General features: G+C 48.3%; 1 protein-coding gene across 7 annotated transcripts; it reads right to left on the bottom strand.

Annotated features, from left to right (window-relative positions):
* Window positions 1-8527: 8527 nt before the first annotated feature.
* On the bottom strand, window positions 8528-17958 carry ZNF621 (zinc finger protein 621). Of its 7 annotated transcripts, none has more exons than XM_037030494.1 (5): window positions 17448-17958; window positions 17127-17212; window positions 12399-12525; window positions 11713-11824; window positions 8528-10190 (listed from the first exon to the last, which is right to left on the bottom strand). In XM_037030494.1, the coding sequence occupies exons 2-5, from the start codon at window positions 17148-17150 to the stop codon at window positions 9155-9157; spliced, it is 1299 nt and encodes a 432-aa protein (XP_036886389.1). In that variant the 5' UTR covers window positions 17151-17212; window positions 17448-17958; the 3' UTR covers window positions 8528-9154. The 7 variants fall into 7 exon arrangements, with proteins under 7 accessions (XP_036886389.1, XP_036886391.1, XP_036886393.1 ...); XM_037030496.1 differs by adding an exon at window positions 15228-15364 and having other exon boundaries at window positions 8528-10194; window positions 11717-11824; window positions 17122-17957; XM_037030498.1 differs by adding an exon at window positions 15228-15298 and having other exon boundaries at window positions 8528-10194; window positions 11717-11824; window positions 17122-17957.
* Between the last annotated feature and the right edge of the window lie 2711 nt (window positions 17959-20669).

Raw genomic sequence — 20669 nt, 5'->3', positions numbered from 1 at the left:
GGCCCACGATGTACGCCTCATGACATCGAGTGCTGAGAGGAACACAGTATGCCCTCCGGGGTACTCTGGCCAAAACACATCATCAGAACCTAATGATGAGGAAACGTTGGACAAACCCAAGTTTGCTAATGACAAAGTCAGACTCACGAAAGACAAAGCAGACGGAGGAAGCGTTCCAAATTAAAGGACCCTAGAAAGACATAAATGTAATCTATGAGCCTGGATTAGAAATACAGACCGCTATAGACAACACCAATGGGACTGTCGGTAAATTTTGATTATAGACTACGAAGTAGGAAACAGTTTGGATCGACGTTAAATGTTAAATTTCGTGACTCTGTTAACTACATTGAAAAGAATCAGAAAAGATTCTTGTTCTTGGATGTAAACGTGGAAGTATTTGGGGATAGATAGGTGGAAAAGGAGGAGGAGGAGTGAGACCTGCTGCGGAAACTTTAACAACTGTTGACTCTACGGGCCCCTTTGGTCCAATGGGGTGAGGACGGGGGCGGAGACCAGAACAGGGCTCAGTCCCCTCCCTGGACTCCTGGCTTCACTCCCAGAGAAGTCCGGGGGCCTCTCAGTCGCCCACGGTAGGAACAAACGGAACTCCTCCTTTGCGGGGGTGAGGGTGTACCCGTGTCCAGCTACGTGTCCAGCTCCCCCGGGCTCTCTCTTCCCTTTGTCTCCATGGCTCACGCTGGCCGCGCTCTCTCACGGGCCAATATCTCTTTTCCTTAGAAGCGGCCCTTGCTTAAAAATCTCGGCACAGGTAAAACAAAGTGAAAAACAATGCCCAGTTTTGCCCTCTCTGCACTAACAAGTTAAGCTTACTGCTTCTCACATTGCCCACATCCTTTTGTTAGTGACATTTGTCTACCAGTATACACTTGCTTGTCATTTTAAGATCCCTTTTGCTGCGTGTCCTTAAAGTAATCTTGTAATTATGGGAATAGTTTCTTCAATTTATAAACAAACTAGACTCTGCAGATACTGTCTGTGTTTTAACATGTTGCGAGGCCTGATGTACAATTTATAGCCCATGAATCTCTATAAATTTACTGCTTAGCCTTCTGGTGACATTAAGCTACCGCCTAAATTATGAGGAAGGCAATAACTATTTATACGAAGATGCTTTGGTAATTTATTTATTCAAAAAGCACTTATTGAAAGCCTTCTGCACGCCAGGCACTCTGTGAGTTATGTGGAAATCAGATAGCTGTATGAGTTGGGAAAGGAAGCCAATCATAGATTCTTTAATCTGTTCTTATATGAAAAAAAAAATAATGGCTACAAGTTCCAATGAGAACCAAGAATCAACGCCTCTTGATCATCACATTTGAGCTCCAAGCTCACAGAGATCTGATTGTTCGATTTGGGTTTCCACGTGAAGCTAGAGTCGGAGGCCAGATGAAGGTCCAACAGCCCTGTGGCCCTGAACTAGGTGCAATGGCCGAATCCCAGCCCCAGGCCATCCATGTTCAAGATACCACAAGACGCCGGGTTCCTAGTCTTGGTTTCTACGTGTTTCTATGTGTTCCCTTGGTTTCTAAGTGTCGTGTCTCATGTAAGGGGTCCTTGGGAAAATGACTGATCCTAGTTCCAAGGCTGGGAAGTACCAACTACAGCTACACATGGACATCATGTTGGGCTAGAAAGCACAAAAATGCTTTTCCAAAAATAGGGACAGTTCATAAAAAGAAAATTTATAGAGGCAGAAAGTAGATTAGTGGTTGGTTGGGCAAGAGGAACCTTATTGGATGAAAATATTGTTAAACTAACTTATGATTATGTTTAGAGTTACTAAAAAGTATTAATTGTATGCTTGGAATGGATGAATCATATATACATAAAATATACTTCAGTATATACAAAACAATGCTTAAAAAGTCAGTATCGGCATTTTTAATCAGGATACCCGTCTAGGAGAGACATAACAACCAAATCCATGAAAAACCTTGATTGCCTCTTGGATTTTAAAAAAATTGGGTTTAAAAAAGAATCTTGGGGAAAATCAGGGATACTTTTTAGCGGACTCTAAGTTAGGTGACACAACCAAATTTATTGGTACATTGTCTTGGGGGTAAGAATGGTGTTGTGATTATGTAGGAGAATTGCCTTAAATTCCCAGGAGACGCAGCTTAAGAAGTCAGGGGTGAGGCGTCTGGTGCCAGCAACTTCCTTTCAAGTGAATTAGGGAGAGACACAGACAGACAGACAAACGTATGAGGATGGAAAATGCAAATGTGAAGCAAAGGAAGGTATACACGGGTTCATTGTACCATTCTTTCATAGATTTAACAATTTCAAAATGAAACGTTTGGGTAAAATAGTCCAAGGACCACGTGTATTTGCTTCAGGACAGGCCTTAAAGAATCTGTTTAATGAGCACGCAAGTTGCACCAGTCAAATGCCATGGTACACTGTTCTCCCCGTCCCTCGTTACCTCCGCTGCGCTGGGCTTCCTGCAGCGGCTGAGATGAGCCACGTGCCTTCTTCTCGAAGGACCTTTGCTCTTCCCCTCCAGCACTCCCTCCTCCCTGGATTCTCTCACAACACCCCACACCTGTCCTTCAAGCGCTTGCCAAAATTATCATGACTTGGGAAAGCACCTGTCCCACTGTCTCCCACAAGTGACTGTGAGATGCAAGGGGGTGAAGACTTGCCTGCGATCATCCCCCTGGTCCTCTCACAGCGCCTGGCACATAGTAGGCACCCAATATTTTTAAGGGTATGAATGAATGGATTTGTTTAATGGTCCCATCAATGTGCCATCAACTGTCACAAATCTCGATAGTGTTAGGGAAGCACCACTTGATCTTAGAATGGGTTTGTGTCTAAGGAGCAGTTATTTTAAATTCGGGTCAGCTGACGTGCCCTGGGGGTCTCTGCCAGCCTGTTCTCAGTATCTCCATGATGGACACACGTTTCGGGGAAGGCAAGAAATCAAACAGAATGTGTGTGCGGTGATTCAGGAGGGAAATACGTTAAATGAGTCAAGGCCAAGTCAGGAGACACCATGCAGAGGCTCATCTCAAGAGTCACCAGAGCTCCCAGCACGTGGCGGGTGCAGTGGGATGCGGGACATTCAGAAAGCGGCTTGTGATTGGTTTTCTTGCTGTCAATCATTAAGGAGTGACCACTACCTTGTTCCTCTCCCAGCAGATGAGCCAGATCTCTCGGATAATAAACTCCAGATGTTTATCTTCCTATGGGGGCAGTTAATGCGTGTTTGTGGAAAAAAGGGAAAGGAAGGGGAGGGGAGGGGAGGAGAAGAGAAAGAGAAAAGGAAAGAAAAAGAAGAAACAAGAAAAGAAAAAAGAGTAAATGGGAGTCCGCTGCCAGGGAAACAATCCATAAAAACAGGCTTTGCAGTTAAAAGCGTCCCGAGGGGATGAACTAGATGGGGGAGAAGAGCGCAGGCTTTGGGCCGGTCTGCTTGGGTAGGAGAAGAACGGAGATGACGCCAGGTGCTCCCCCAGGACTGGAAACGGAGTGGGCGATGGGCCGAGTCCTGCTTACCCAGAGGGTCTGGGGCGGCAGGACTGCCCTGTAGGCCCCGCTGTCGTGTGGCCATCTCTGGGGATGGCACCTAGCAGCCTGTGCTTAAAAAATCCTCCAGATAATTCTTAAGCACGTTCAAGTTTTAAAAGCACTGGTCTGTAGCATTGTCCTATTGGGTTTTTTTTTTAAGTTTATGTGTGTGTATACACACGTTCATATAAAAATCACTTATACACTTACATAAATGTGCAAAAAAAATAATGTGCATTCTGTTCACAGAAATGTATGAAAGATTGAGATGGCAAAGAGTAAATTATTCTTAATATCTTATATTATTTTGTCTTGATGTTTATCTTTAACGATATTCCAAAAAATATATATAACATGTGATGTGCCTGGGGCTCCCCTTCTGGGGACTCTCAGGGCTCTGCCTTGTCACCTTGTCCGGCTCGCACAATGGCTGCAGGAGCTCTGTCGACCACACCCAGACGTGACGATGCCGAAAGGCCACTTGCGACGTCTCTTTTGTAAGAACAGAACTCCTCCTTGAATAGAATGGACTCCGTCCAGTGCATGGTGCTTCCTCCTGGTTGGATTCAGGATATTCCTCTCCCGCTAGAGCACTCGGCAGTGAAGTGTCTCTTAGGTCGTGACTGTGGAGGACCCATCTAGTCCTCACTGGTGCTGTCGGTTTTGGTCATCCATGCAAGCTGTTGAACAGTGAGTAGATAGTGTGTGTTTTCTGGCCACTGACCAGCTGCCCACAGATCGATGTTTTAAGACTGGACAATACTCCAGTCCTCGCCAAATCCCCCCTCTACTGAGCACCCACCCACCAATGACTCGCACCTGAACCGATCGTGCAATGGTTGTAAATGGTGATTTCTCCAACTCCGGCACTCCTGATTAACTTATCAACTTGCACTTGGCATTCTACTCACCACAGTGTCCTTTTTTGATGGGATGTTGGGCTAGGAATGGAATTCTAGGTTGAAAATAATTTTCTGCAGAGTTTTGAGGTCATTGTCCCACTATCTCGGAGCATCCCGTGGTGCTGTCAAGAAGTCTGCCGTCAGACTGACTCCGGTCTCTCGGTTCATGGCCTGCTTCCTGTCCTTGCCCACCCCAGCATCTCTGAGAACCTCTTTGTTATCTGTGCTTTGTATAAGGATGTGCCTGGAATTGGAATACTGTGTCCTTTTTCCCTGAAGGCCTAACTCCCACGCTTTTCCACCTTACTACTCCTGGCTGTTGCTTAGGACCAGTGTGCACACGTCTTCCCATCCCCTCACTATTCTTCAATTACTGGGCCCTCCAGTTCCGGATCTCTAGATCTTTCTCTTTTCTGGTTTACTCCCTCATTTTGCTGAACCACAAACCCACTAGTAATCTCTCTCAAGCACAATGTTAAGACAAAAAAAGACAAGTTGCTGAATGAGAGTAGTAACTCCCAGAGACTAACAGAGAATCACCATTCATGAGTTCACATAGCTTACCTGTTTCCAGTTACTATCTATGGGCTAACCTTGAAAGGGTAATAGAAAAGGGAAATGCGGGGAGGAAGGACAAGAGACCCCTACACTATCAGAAATATGCCATTTCTCAATTTTCAAAGTATCTGGAGAAATAAACCAAGAAATAATAAACCATAACTAGATCAATCATGTCTGTACTAGGTGTTCATCAAGGTTGAACAGATTCAAGATGGAAATAAGTTAAATGTCCAACAAAAGACTATGCAATGTAATACTATGTAGGTACTAAAAATATTATACATTACTTGTTGACTAGGACATACGCATGACAACCTGCTGGCTGAAAAGGGAGTCCATGATAGAATATGCACATTACGTGTGTGCAAGTGTGTGCATAATTATGTGCATGTTGGTGTGTACACTGAAGTGTTAGAACTGGTCAAATTCAGGCCCAGCCCTGATGGGTGTGACTCAGTTGGTTAGGTATTGTCCTACAAAGCGAAAGGTTGCAGGTTCGATTCTCAGTCAAGGCACATGCCTGTGTGGAGGGTTCGGTCCCCAGTCAAGGCTCTGCATATGACAGGGAACTGATCAATGTTTCCTTCTCACATCAATGTTTCTCTCCCTCTCTTTCTCCCTCCCTCCCCCTCTCTTTAAAAATAAATAATCTTTTTTCAAAAAATTAAATTAAAGTGGTCAAATTTAGGCCTAGATCCTCCTGTACGTAAATTTTTGCTCTAAGCCTGTATTTCTTTTATAACTAGAAAAACAATTTTTAAATGTAAAAGCCACTACAGCCAAGACATTAAAGTAGACAATCTGTTCGAATGATGCTGAAACCTTAATGGTTTATAAAATGGTTAGGCACCTTGTTGACCAGAAATGAGAGATCTGAGAAGTACAAGAAAACGGCCCTTCCCAGCAGATAGCAGCTGCTCAGACACCCTCCTTCCAGGGAGCAGACGCAGCTGTGGCTCCAGACGCCTGCTGCCCGACCCACACGTTTGAGACTCACCATTTACACCTTTACAGTCTCACGGACACCACTCCTTCCAGAATCAAGCAATTTGCTCCCAGTCCCTGAAGACCAAATCACACTCAACACTAAACTGCCTGCAAAACAGCAGCAAGAAATTAAACGTCTGCAACATGTAATTACAGGATACGATGAAAACTCCTGCTACATTCAAGACGGTTTTTCTTAACGTTAACATCAGAGCCGAAAGGGGGCACCAAAATGCCAAGGTTGTTTACTGTCTCTGGGGTTTCTCGTTACACAAACCTGTGATAGAAAATCTGACTTGCAATGCATTGCGCTTAAATGTCAAATGGTAAATAGTACCAGGTAAGTATCTATTTCTATCCTTGTTAAGATTGAAGGTGCTCCTGTAGAGGTGGCAAAGTGGAGTAAACTGAAACTTCTGGCCAAAGTTTCCTGTGATAACACGAACCCATTGTAACTACTGAGCAGATCCACGGAAATGAATGACAACTCTGATTATTGGTTCATTCACAGAAAAGATAGGAGCCAGCCTGACAACTGGACTTTATCTGATACAACTTCCAAAATGTCCTCTTTAAGCAATATAGTCAGTCATCTGTGTTTACACCGGTATAATTTTTAGATTAAGACAAGTTACATAGTTTCTTTCTGGGCAGTCATTAAATATCAGCACCGATTTACTTACAGGGGTGATAAGAAACCAGTTGTAAAGCACTTTGAGAATCACCAATTCAGCATAATTTGGAAACAAACTATCTACTGTCTCCAGACAACAGGTGGCAAAGGCAGCAGGTGCTGGGTGACGGGGGGGACGGTGTGTGGGGCCGCTGGCTTTCGGGACGGAATGAAAGTAGCAGCCAGAGAGTAAAAGCGGTAAGAGAAGGACAGCAACCTATTTTCCCCACATATGCCACTGAAGCTTGCTTTCTCTACACTTCATCTCTCCATAATTCTGCATTTGTATACAATATATATATTCCCAAACAGTGTATTTATAGTTTTTAATTTATAAAAATCCAATCATAGTGTACTATATTTTTGTAACATGTCATTTTGGTTTTGTTTTGTTGTTTCTGATGATCAGTTTGGCATCTGGTAGCAAACGTTCCCACTTCCTCCTTCAGAGCTGCCGTCACCATCCTTCATTCTCTGCTCTTCTACGTAAACTTGGGAATCAGCTTGTCGAGTCACACGCACAGACCCCTTCAGAATTTGACTGCATTTAGTCGATACACCCATTGGCACGCACTGAAAGCCTGACTGCTCTCTGCTACCCAGGACGGCTAGAAGGTGAGGGAGGAGGAACTACCATTCGGTGTGGCACCCAGTCTCCCAAACTCTGGTTTTTCCACTCCAGGAAATAGGGGGATGGGAGGTGACCCGAGCCGCTGGGTGAGTCTTAGAGACTTCTAGCTGGTTCTCCTGTTCTCAGCTCCACCAGCATCCCTGACTTCCAGAGATCCAGGAATCCTCAGTTCCTAAGCCTTAGGAACTCGGCCCCATTGGAGGGCTGCTCACCTTCCCCCACGGTGGCCCAGGATTCACCTTCCTCAGGTGTGCAGAGTCACAACGCTTCACCTGCTGCTGACCTTCCAAAAGGTCATCATCCCTGCTGTTGTTGTCCTTGTGAGTTTACGCCTTTCGACTTTTAGCTTCTTCCCTGTTTTGCTGAGGCTTCAGGAGGGTGTGAATGCTACCACGTCCAACCACCATCTCTATCAAGAACTGTTGTGTATCTCAATTTCTGCTGAGTTTATTTGGAATGTTTTGGTCTGCTTGCTTGCTTTTGTGTTTCCCACCACCCAGCTCTGAATCACCTTCTGCCCTGACCCGCCGACACGGCTCTAAATCACCTGTCACGTCTGTCCTTCGCTCTTTAACCTGAGAGCCAGTGTGAAGTGTACGATCTTTATATAAGAAAACAGTATTTCCTCATTGCTCCGACAGGCAGCATGCTCCACGGTGGAGGTCGGAGCATCTGCAGGCATCCGGCATCAGAACTGCTGAGTTAGGCCAGAAAATGATTCTTTTTACGCCAGGTTATCCAGGCACATGATGAAGTTGGAGAACTTCTAACTTACAGGTTTTTCTGTTCATTGCTTTGGAGAAACATTTAAATAGCAAAAAACTTAAAAAAAAAAAAAAAAAACCATGGCCCTTCCCATCAGGGGTTAAGGATTTACTTTACGTTAATGCTAAAGATGAACTTGAGTTCTTTTTCCAGGAATTACTTCACACAGTCCTTTGCACAGCTGTAAAAGATCCTCATCAAGGTCAAAGGCAGGAGCAACCCCAAATCCCGGTTCACTGCCCTATCACTTACGAGTAGCCACAGACCCATTTCACAGCCCCCTTTACTCCTCAGAAACAACTTTAGAGACTTCCTCAGATTTCCCCCAGGGCGGCTCCACACTGTTGTTCCTCGTTCTACAGCAACTTGCCTGTTCCACATTTACAATCCACACTATGTAGGGAAAATAAAACTCAGGAGCAGTGCCTGCCAACGGAAAATGCCCATCAAGAAAAACTCACACAATGAATGGAACAAAGGTGAATGCCTTGTCTGTATTTACTTAGAAAACTAGTTAAAAAGTAAATCTAAACACAAAGAGCAAGACTAAGGAAAAAACCTGCTCGATTCGAGAGATGATCACTGTGGATCATAAGATGATTGCTAGCACCCATACATATTATTTCTCACCGGTTACTTCCATGAGCTATATTGCATAGACGAGTGAGGTCCTCAGGGGTCTGAGGCGAGGGCAGTGAACTTCAATGGCATCCATATACCATCTCAGGCCACTAAACAACCTGCATGAATTTCTAAAGTCTGTTGTTGCAAATTTATTCTAATCCTCTACTCCTTTTCTCTCAGGCTGTTCTCATGGCCTGTGTGTTCTCTCCCAAACTTCTCTAACATCCCTTCTAAAGGCAGATAGCCCCCCAACAGTGCAGATACAGCCATTACTACTGTTCAAGTCTGAGAGGGGCCAAGGCCAAGGTCAAGTAATTCCATTTTCAGAAGAAAACATATGAACATGGTCTTTTGGAGTGTATGCTGAAGCAGCTGAAACACATGTAAAGTGAGGGGAAAAATTACAAGTGAAACTCAAATTCGGTTGGAGATGTGCTGGGCGAGAGAGCCCCAGGCGTGGCAAGGTGAGGCTCCCGCTCACGGGGGCTGACCGGGGGTGAGGGTAACAGGGAAAGGCTTGCAGGTAGGAGCGGGGCCCTGGAAGATTCGCACTATCTGCACAGGCGGCGAAGGCATCGCAGACGCGGGCAGCAGCATGAACAGAGGCCCAGAGGGAGGCAGGAGCACAGCCTGGGGAAAGGTCAGCGAAGGCACCGCCACAGCTGGAGCCGGGCAGAGGCTCTGGAGGGGACCCGGCGACGGGGCTGAAGGGGGGCACCGGGGACTCGTCGGGACCGGCTTTCTCCCCTCGGGGTGTGATTTCTGATGCTGGACGAAACTGCCGTACCACTTGAAGGCTTTCCCACACACCTTGCATCCGTAGGGCTTCTCTCCGGTGTGAACCCTCTGATGCTGGATGGAGGCTACCTTCTGCGTGAACGCCTTGCCGCACTCCTTACACTGGTAGGGCTTCTCCCCGGTGTGAACCCTCTGGTGCACAACGAAGAGCGACCTGCAGCCAAAGGCTTTCCAACACTCCTTGCATCTGTAGAGCTTCTCCCCAGTGTGCAGCCGCTGGTGCTGCAGGTAGGCGGCGCTCCTCCGGAAGGCCTTGCCGCACTCCCCGCACTCGTAGGGCTTCTCCCCCGTGTGGATCCTCTGGTGCTGAGTCAAGGCCGTGTTGGAACTCAGACCCTTGCCGCACTGCTTGCACTCATAGGGCCCCGCCCCGGCGTGATTCTTCTCGTGCACAGTGCAGTCGTAGCTGGACTTGAAGGCTTTGCCGCACTCCCTGCACTTGAAGGGCTTCTCCCCTGTGTGACTCATCTGATGCCGAATGAGCTTCGAGTTGTACCGGAAGAGTTTCCCACACACACTGCACTGGTAGAACTTCATGCCCCCTCGAAGGATTGGATTCGGGTTCAGACCGAAAGTCTGCCACAGGGCTTTGCTTTGAAAGTCGAGGGGCTCGGAAATATCTCTAGGAAGTCCGCTTCCTGGCCGCGTGGGCCGCTCCGTGTCTCCGGAGGCTTCCTGCTTTACCGTTGGCTCGTCATCCTCGATCCGGGACTCACTGCCTGATCGGAGAAACCGCGAGTGTCTAAGTTACTGAGCTGCACAGAAAACAAGACCCACAAGCCCTAATTCTCTTTTGTAGGATGTGATTTTTTTTAATATACCCAAGAGCACGCCCACACTTTCCTTCCCCCCTCTCCTCCTTTCTCAGGCACGCACCTCCTGAATGCTAAGGGACCCCACGAGACGTTCAAGCAGGGGAGCAGTGGGCAGCAGCAGCTCCTCCCAGGCTCACCCCCTGAACCTGTCTCCAAGGCCCTTTGTTGCTTCTTCTATCCTAAGCCCTTCCTTGTTTCACTGTCCCCAGCTTCAGTAAACATACTTTCAAAATCAATCCATGAAATGCCTATAAGCATCCATCAAGGAGAGAGAAAAACAGTATAACATACAACTGGAGAAGCAATGGAAACAGAGGGGGAAGGGCCTCCTGCAAGGGGGACCAGGGGGAAAGACCAAGGCAGGTGAGATGGGCAGAATGAGAACTTCAAGAATGGGAGGGGAGGAAGGCAGGAGGGGTGGGGTAAAGAGGGAAAGGAAAAGGGCAGATAAGAGGGATCAACAGAAATGGAAAATTTTTTAAAGAGACAGAGACCCAGAAGAGGAAAAAGACCAGGGAGACAGTACAGACGTCAGATCCTGCGGGCCAAGAGGCAGGGCAGGCTGGGAACACGAGCAGGCAAACGATGGATCACAGTGCCCCCAACCCCGTCCCCGAGGACAAGGAAACCAGCCCGAATTCTAAATTCCACCGAATGGCCTCACAGTTCCCTTTAGGAAGGCCCCACACCATACTCTGGGATAAGAGCTGCTTGCAGACAGTCAGCTGGGACTGAAGCTGAACCGGAGAGTTCCAGGCCACAGTGGGATGACAACCGTTATTTATGAAGTCACGGTACGTGTGAGAAGTGGGGCCTGGAGCTTCTTTCCAACAGGAGAGAAAACCAGGTGACCCATAGCTCCCAGGACCAGCAAGCAGGCACTCCCGGGGAGGCTGCCCGGCTGTCTGCATGTGCCTGGTGTTGCGGGGCAGGCTGGGGGCATGGCTAGTCCTTGCCTCCTCCTATGCAGCCCCGTGTAAGACAAATACAATGTTAACCTACAAACTACAGTGTAGGAAACTTCAAAATGCACAAAAAGGAAATTAGACTGAACCCCATAGCAGAGGCTCAAAATAAATCTGTCTGACCCACAGAATCAAATTCCCCCTAAAATGTGACTGAAGCCCTACTCTGCCATAAAAATTGGCATAAAATTAAATATATCCACTGGTGAGAAATGAAGTGGTTTAGGAGCTCCAGGGTCACCGTTTTCTGTGGGAGGACAGCCACGCACGTGTGCAGAAAGCAGGGGGCCAAGCACCCCGGGACTGGTCCTTCCCAGCTCGGGGCTGGAAGTGGTAGAGGTCCCCATGCCCTGAGTGCCGCCGCCGTACAGGCAGCAGGGAGCTGTGTTTCCTGCTGCAGACGCAACATTCCCAGTGACCTGGGAAGGCGGACCCGGAAGCTGCCGTTCTCTCCTACTCACCTGGACACATGCGACTCCACACCTCTGCTGCCCAGGGGTCCGGGCCCCAGGGTGCTTCCCCTCTCTCCAGCTGGGAGATCAGAGCAGGTTTGGGGACTGGAAATGCGGCTTCAGCAAGAAAAAAAAAAAGACAGGTGAGTGGACGCAGGCATCCAGAGCTGGTCCTGTTGTCCCACCCTGTGATGGACTAGTTGGGGAGGGGACAGACACAGAGTCCCCAGGAAACCAAGTGAGCCAGCCAGGGGTTCCGAGGAAAGGCCACAAACTGCCCCGAGGGCGTAAGAGGGGGACAGCCCTTCTCCCCAGGAAGAAACTTCACCCCTGCCCTGATGTGGGAGGAAGGGAATCCCCTCGGGAAGGCTGCTTGCACTGACGCCCTGGGAGATGCCACCTCAGAGGCACAGCCCACAACCCGAGGCCAATGGCAGGGTGGGGGAAGGAAGGGCACCTCGGGCACCAGGAAGTCCTTCCCCTCAGGACCCGAAAGCTCGCTCTTCCCTGGGATGGAAGGAAGGCCAGTTTCAAAACCAAAGGGCACCAGGGACTTGCCCAGCCAGCATCTCCAGAGGCTGGTGACTGCAGAGCTGCCCCTGCAGTCACCAAACCCAAGGGCTACTAGACTCCCCAAAACATCTGAGGAAGATGTCAAACTATCACCAGGAGCCACAGAGAGAGGCCTTACCCAGGGCAGTGACATTTGCATACGTCTCCAGCATCACCTCCCGGTACAGGGCCCTCTGCGCAGGGTCCAGGCTGGCCCACTGATTCTGCGTGAAGTGCACGGCCACATCCTCAAAGGTCACTGGCTCCTGAAACGACAGGTCCCTGCTCATGCTCTGAGTGCGGGGCAAAGGGAGGCAGCCTGCACCGCAGGGTGCCCAACTCAGGGCCCTGGGGGAGGCCTGCTCTACCAAGAAGGGCACCAAGCACCCAGCAGCCAGCCAGCGGCCTGCCCTCGGCCAGCATTCCCATCTGCTCAGCTCTGGGGCCCCAGTTGTCATCCTCACCCCACAGCGTGGCATCTGGGGCTCTCTGCTTGGTGACTGCATCAGTCCACGTCCCCCTGGCACCTCCTATCTCATGTGCTCCATAATCTGGTCACCTCGTTCTCTATACACCAGCCAAGGCAGGCGGCTGCCACTCATCCTGTGCCCGCCCACCTAACGCACACACACGGCCCCACCTGTTCCCTGCCCCTGCCCTCTCTTCGGTCTTCCCCAACACTCTCCACTGTGTGCAGAGGAACACCCCTCCAAAATGTCCCCAGCATTCTGCAAATTTCTTTTTATACCTTCTTGCTGCATCAGAAAGCTATCTCTAGTTGAAGAAAACCTGCAGCCTGCCTGTTCCGGCCTCTTTGGTGAACCACCTGACTTCCAACAAGATCGGCAGTGCCTGTCTCTGGGCACAGCCCCGTCCCACCTGTCAAGGTGCGTGCCCACTCCACCCCCCGCCTCCCCCTGGGTCATCTTCATCTTCCTGAGAGCGAAGGGGACTCGTTATTACCTGTCTCCTTCCACCGGAATGGAAGCCCCTGAGGCAAGAACCCTGTTTTGTTCCTAACTGGTTTACTAGCATGTAGTACCTGGCAGATACTTGATGCTTAATATAAACGTGCTGAAAGAATTAACTTCAAAAATGGTCTGACCACAAACAAGACTTTGCAAATTTGTGAAGGGGATCAGAAAACACCTCCTTAACAGAAAAGTGCCAGAGCATATCCACTACAGTTGGTGGCAGAGGGCTCACCACGAGCTGAGTCCCACTCTCCACGAAAAGCTGGAAAGCACCATACGGGAAAGGAATAAACACGACACCTCTGCTTTGTAGATGAAACGATTACCGTCGCCCCTCGGTATCCACAGGGGATTGGTCCCAGGACCAAAATCTGAGGATGCTCAAGTCCCTTAGATAAAGTGGCACAGTATTTGCACGTAACCTATCCACACCCTCCGATACACTGTGAGCCATCCCCAGACCAGTTATATACCTAACACAACCTAACGCTATGGAAGTGGTGGCTCTACAGCTTTGTTAGGGAATAATGACAATAAGACAAATCTGTACACGCTCAGTACAGGTGCAGCCAGCGCTGGCCTAGGCGCATAGCACAGGTCAGCAACAACGAAGTTTTTCTTCCAGACGTTTCTGATCCATGGTTGACTGAGCAAACAGATGAAAAACCCACAAACACGGAGCAGACTGCATCTGCCTAAAAATATCCAGAGCCAAGAGGATGAGTAAAAACCATTTAAAACTGACAAAATAATGTGCTGTTAGCTGGATACAGGATAAATAAACCAAAATCATTAGCTTTCCTAAATACCATCACAAATAATTAGAAGATAAACTGGGAGAAAATAAGATGCCACTGATATAAAAATAGTTAAGAATATACCTAACAAAAATGTTTAAGACCAGGATGAAGAAAACTGAATGTTTATTAAAATAAATAAAAGAATGAAATATAGTGGGATATACAGTGTTTCTGAATGGGAAGAATTAAGTTTGTAAAGTTAATTTCTCTCCATTTTTGCCTATGAATAGGCAAAATTCTCCCACCCAAAGAATCCATGAGATTCATGCAGGGGTTGGGGACCATTTAAAGCAGAGGTTCTACCCTTTGGCACCTCTGGGCCACCCTGGAAGAAGAGTTGACATGGGCCACACACTAAATACATGGCTATGCGTAATCACAAAAATATCTCATAATGCTTTAAGTAAATTTATGACTTTGTGTTGGGCTACATTCATAGCCATCCTGAGCCACATGGACACCCCTGATTTAAAGCCATCTGAACCCTGGCCAGGTGGCTCAGTGGTTGGAGCGTCATCCTATAGACCAAAAGGTCACAGGTTTGATCCCCAGTTGGAGCAGGTACAGGAGGCAATCAATCAATGTTTCTCTCTCACCTTCATGTTTCTCTCTCCCCCTCCCCCCACCCCCTTCCTTTGTCTCTCAAATCAACATTCTTGGACGAGGATTTTTTAAAAAGCCATCTGAAAAAGTAAGTGTGAGAGATTAGCAGAGAATATTTTGAAGAAAAATTTTTGAAAGAAATGACTAGGGGAGATTAAACCACACCTTAATAGGACAACACTTTGAGAAATGAGGAGACAAGCCACAGACAGAGACAAAATATTTGGGGAAAAAAACGTTTGACAAAGGACTGTTATCCAAAGTATACAAAGAACTCCTAGAACTCAACAACGAGAAAGTGAACAACCCAATTAAAAAATGGGCAAAATACCTGAACAGATACCTCCCTGAAGAAGACACAGGTATGTGAAAAGACTGAACATCAAATGTCACCTGGGAAACGCAGATAAAACAATGAGATACCACTTACACACCTATCAGAACGGCCGGACCCAGAACACTGGAAACCCATGTGCTGGTGAGCCCCTGGGGCAACAGGAACTCCCGCTTGGCGCTGGTGGGAATGCGAACTGGTGCAGCCGCTCTGGAAGACGGTTTGGCGGCTTCTCCCAAAACTAAACTTGCTCTTACCATGTGATCCAGCAGTCCCGCTCCTTGGTGATCGTCCCAAACGAGCTGAACACTTAGGTCCACACGAAAACCTGCACACACATGTTCACAGCAGCTGTGTTCGTCACTGCCGGCACTTGGAAGCAGCCGCAACGTCCCTAGCGGGTAAATGGATAAACAAACTGTGGCCCATCCAGACAATGGAACATCACTCAGCACCAAAAACGAAGCTATCGCCCTGCTGGTTGGCTCAGGTGATTGGAACATCATCCCTTATGGGAGGCAATTGATCTCTCTCTCTCTAAAATTAATAAACGTATCCCTGGGTGAGGATTACAAAATAGTAAATAAATAAATAAGCAAGCAAGCTATCAAACCACAAAAAGTCACAGAGGAACCTTAAAAGATTATGACTAAGGAAAAGAAACCCAGCTGAAAAGGCTACACTACATATAATTCCAAGTACATAGCATTCAGAAAAGGGCAAACTATGTACCAGTATACGGTGAAAAAGACCCATGGCTGCCAGGGAGGGAGAGAGGGAGGGAGGGATGCACAGGCACAGCCCAGAGGGGTTTCAGGGCTGTGACAATACTCTGTGTGATTCAACAGTACTGCCCTGTTCGATGCTGTAACGGTGGAGACATGTCACCATACGTCTGAAACCCACAGGATGCACAGCTGTGGACTCCAGGTGATGACGACATGCCGGTGCAGGTTCTTTGGTTGTACCTAAGGTACCGCTCTGCTGGGGGGTGATTATCATGCAGGGATGGAGCCAGGAAGCACCTGGAAACTGCCTTTTCTGCTCAACATTGCTATGAACCTAAAACTTCTCTAAAAAAGTGAAGTCTACTTTTTAAAAAAGGGACAACACTTAATGTCCTACTGGTCTGCAATATGCACCTAACTAACACCCCTGCACAAACAGCTCACCACGAAGGGATGGAAAACCTTTTCAATAGATAAATCTAACCATGTCACCTCCCCTGCTTAAAATACTTCAGTGTCTTCTAAATGGACCCAGAGTAGAAACCAGAGTCTTCACGGTGACCTTCTCCCACCTCACACTGAACGACTTTCTGACCTCACCCTGATCCTAATGAACACCCTGATCTCCCCCCAACTTCAGGGGCTTTCCTCTCTGGAAAGTTCTCTTTTCAGTGGTTCCCAAGACCGTTTTCCTATCTCATCCTCCATCCGAGATCTCAACCTCATCTTACGGCCTCTGCGAGGCCTCCCCTGACCCTTGCCTTCAGAGGTGGCTTCACTGAGGTTTTTCAAATTGGAGATTTACAAGAATCACCTGGGGAGCTTCTACAAAAGATTCCCAACCCCAGGTAGCCCCCTCCTCGGTCTGACCGAGTCCAGGGTGGGACCCAAAAATGTACAATTCTAATGAGCTTCCAGGTGCTGCCCAGGGGCTCACGCTCTTGAGAAGCTCTGTACCTTAGCAACATGCAATTATGGTATTAACTTGCTTATTGGTTTACATACGATTTTGCTAATTAGAAAAGAGAATTTGCATTATTCAATACCATGCACCTAGCGTTTAGAAAGTGTATATGGAGAGAACAGTGCCTGTCTGGGTGGGATATGTCTCCAATTTGTGGGGCAATCTCTCCCATGAAGACTTCTCTGACTTAGCAGGTGACTTTTCTTTGTAGCACACTATCTAGATTTCCACGGTAAGGGAGAATTTCTTAGCTTGGGTCCCCCTTTTGCACTTGAACCTACACATCCAAATGCACCTCTACACACAAAACTCTTACTTCCTCCACCACGTATTTACAGCCATAGCTCCGGGGACGGACTCAAAGAGAAAACCAGAGCCTGGCCACGTTAGGCCTTCTTGGTCCTTTCTCGATCAACCGATAGCCAATACGATTTTTTTAAAGTCGGAAAGGAAGCTCACCTCACCTGAGGCCAAGTTGTTTGGAGCATGGCTGATGTCCCCTGGCTTCGTGCACTATCTTCTGCCTTTGGAAAAGCAAGAGCCTTAGAAGCTAAGAGAAGAAGAGACGTGAGTGCAAGGAGCTCAGTCCTGCATCTCCCCCAGTCGCCTCGGACCTTCCCAGTCTCATTGCCCGCCCCAGTGGGAGACTGTATCAGGCAGGTCCCCGCAGGCTCAGCGCCCCAACCTCCTGGAGCACTGCTCCGCCTGGGCCTCAGGGGAAGCCCCCCATCTGCACACCAGGCAGACTGAGACACCCCTGCCCCTAGTGTTGGGTCCAAACAAACCTTAAAAAGCTATTACAGGGACCATGACATTAACGCCCCCGAGAAAGATGCCTGTGGAGAGGAGGGACACGGGTGGCTGGCTGCGAATCAGGAGTAAAATAGTGTTCCGATGGGTGATGCCGACCGAGACCACTCCTGGATCTCCACCCAGGGAAGGAGAGGAGCCCAAGCACAGAAACGTCAGCACCGTGTGCAGGAAGCTGTTGCGCCAATTCTTTACGGTGGGAAAGAGGATCCCGCTTCCGTGGTCAGGGGGCTGGACCAGGGGTCTGGAAGTCCGCGCAGCCACCGTGGGCGGCTTCCGCGAGGCCCGGACGCCCGAGCCCCAGGTCAGAGAGGGACGAGCCACCACTGGGACGGAGTGTAGGGGCTGGGGTATTGACGACGCGCCAGGGAAGGCGAAGATGCCGGCACCGGGTGGACCCGGCACATAGAACCCGCGGGAACCTACACTCCTCCACTCGGACCCCAGAAAAACTGGTAGCTAAAAGCGGACGCGGAAGTGCGCGCGCCCGGCGCCCCTCTAGGCCGTTCGGAGGCCGCCCACCTCTGTGGTCCCCGTGGCCGACCCCACGTGACTGGGCCCCGCCCTGCGCAAGGGTGGGGTTGTGGGCGGGTTCTTGCCTGAACGGTCACGGGGTGTGGCGGGTGCCTCTGCCAGCTGCAGCGGTTGGTACCAACTCGGGACTGGAGTGTCAGGACAATGATGCAACCTCGCTCTACTCAGACCTCGCCATCTAGGCACAGGTGGGGCCACAGGTAATAGACTGCCCCATTGGCGGTCGGCCGCCATTTCTCCGAGGATCACCTGGGCTGTGCAGGTGTGGGGAGAATGGCGCCTGTTGTATCATCTCTTAGATGCCCAAGTCAAGGATCCTGCTTAGGTCCAAGGCAGGGCAGCCCTTAGGAAAACCATGGTTCCACCTGCCTTTATAAAGCTTCTTCCTTCTTAAGACCTGTACGTGTGGGGGACCTTTTGCGACAGGTCCACTTAACAATCAAAATAATGGTGACTAAAGTTGCCAGGCGTCCTTTATATACAGGACTTGCCCTACGTGAAATGGGTTAGTCCGGTTTTGATTCTGGCAGGATGCCCTAAATGTCTTGTGTTTAGCTTTTTCCAATATATTCCGGGGGGAAATCTGTAATTTCCGGGGGGGGAGGGGGGAGATGGTCACTGGCACTACAATAACTTCAGTGTCAACACTGGCTGAAAAAAATCATGGAGGCTGCTACCTAACACACAAATAAAGATCTGGGTAATCTCTTACAGTGTCTCCTGGAGATTTAGCTGACAGAAGGGAAAAAAGAGAAAATATCAAAAGCACTTTTTTTTATATTCAAGAAAGGGAAAGACTTTTTTATCCAAGTCCCAAGCCACAAACAAGTAACTTCCATTAATTTACATAACTTCGGATCAGAAAGCGTGCTCTGAACACCAGTGCCAACCTCGCTTCTGTGACCCCTGGTACGCTTCTGCAAGTTAGCAAGTCAATCGCAACCTCAAGTTTCTGTGTAAGCCAATCAGTGATAGCCCCGCCCACTAGCCAACAGCCAATTAGCTAGTGCCTCACTATAGCAACCATGCTTCTGAAAATGGCCGAGTCAACAGGAGTCTTACTCCAGTGACCGTTTCTGGCCCGTGTGGTCGCTAACATGAATAGACTCTGACTATCTGAAATGTCCACTGAACACAGTTCCAGATACAGGGCTCCTACTCTCCAACCACTTCAGTGCTACACAAGGAAATTGGCCTCCCACTGCTAGAAGACAGTATGACCCCGGATGTCTGGTTCTATCACAGGAGTTTGGTGCTCCTTTGACAGAAATTAGACATAGTCACTGATCAACTATAGCGTAAAGAGTCCATATCCCTATGGGCTCTTCCTGTCGTGAAGAGCCCATTAGGTCTCTATAGCTGCATAACAAATCACTCCAAAACTTTGTGGCTGAAAACAAAACACATTGATTCTCTCTCCAAGTTTCCTGGAGAATCAGGAACTCAGGAGCTGGGTGGGACTGGCTTGGGATGGCCCATGAACCTTCATCAGGTGTTGCCTGGGACTGCACTCATCTGAAAGCTTGCCTGAGGCCCAAGGATCTGCCTCCAAGGTAATTCACTGTCACCATGGCTGGCAGTTTGGTACTGGTTATTGGTGAGACTTTGGCCTCTTCCCACATGGGCATGTGACAACGTTGCTGAGTGTCCTCACACCATGGCAATAGGCTTCCACCCAAGGGAAGCAATCCAAGAGGCCTGGAACGTTGCAATGTCATTTATGTTTGAAAGTCATGCACCATAATCACCTCAATACATACTCATCAAAGGCCAGTCACAATCAGTGGGGACCAGAGTGGAGGCTGCTGCCTAACGTACAGATTTGACCCACTGCAGAAAGTCCATTTCCTAAAACCTGGGATATTGTAAAGCTTATGAAAAACAATCATTTTAAATAGAATTAGGTTTCCAGAGAAAAGAGCATGGTAAAAACTTACATTTGCAAACTGCCTTTCTCTAAACCTATCAAAAATAAACATCTACTGTGAGTCTAGAGAGATGGGCACACACGTATGGGTGCACACGTACATACACACATATGCCACAAACCCTACAGGGTTGCAGCCAGCTGTTACCATTAGGACTAACTTGGAGGGGAGCAAAATTGGACAGGCAACTCCTATATTTGTCAGTATAGTGCAGGGAGATATTTGAAAGCTTTGATAGGCCTAAAGAAAAACCCCAAATTGGGAGGGTGACTGGAATCATGGGCAGTCAGAAAAGAACATTGGAAGCATGCTACAAGGGACCCATTGTCTCCCCAGAATAACCTCATCGGAGGTACAGAATACAGGTCGCACTGACCCCGAGGCAGCTGCATGCCAAGGTGAATCAGGAGAGATGGGAAACTGAAGTCTTTGCACCTGTCAAGGATTCTCCTCACGTATCAGAAAATTAATGTCTGGAACTGGACGTCCCTCACCTGGCTAATGGCAGAGAGATTGGCTCTCCGGAAAAACATTGTCCCCGGCCACTAGCCAGTGCAATCAGTCAAGAAAAAGACCATGCATCCAAAATTGGAAAGAAGTAAAATGACTGTTAATTGTGATTACAAAAAACTATGGAATCTACAACTATTACTACAACGAATAAGTGAGTTGTGCAAGGTTGCAGGCTGTAAGATCAAAATACAAAAATTAACTCTATTTCTATATACTATTAAT

The sequence above is a fragment of the Sturnira hondurensis genome, unplaced genomic scaffold (assembly GCF_014824575.4).
Source record: "Sturnira hondurensis isolate 20B ecotype Veracruz unplaced genomic scaffold, ASM1482457v3 Scaffold0020787, whole genome shotgun sequence".
Lineage (NCBI taxonomy): Eukaryota > Metazoa > Chordata > Mammalia > Chiroptera > Phyllostomidae > Sturnira > Sturnira hondurensis.
Note: the sequence above shows the minus strand (reverse complement) of the source record. Positions and strands in the feature narration are given on the sequence as shown.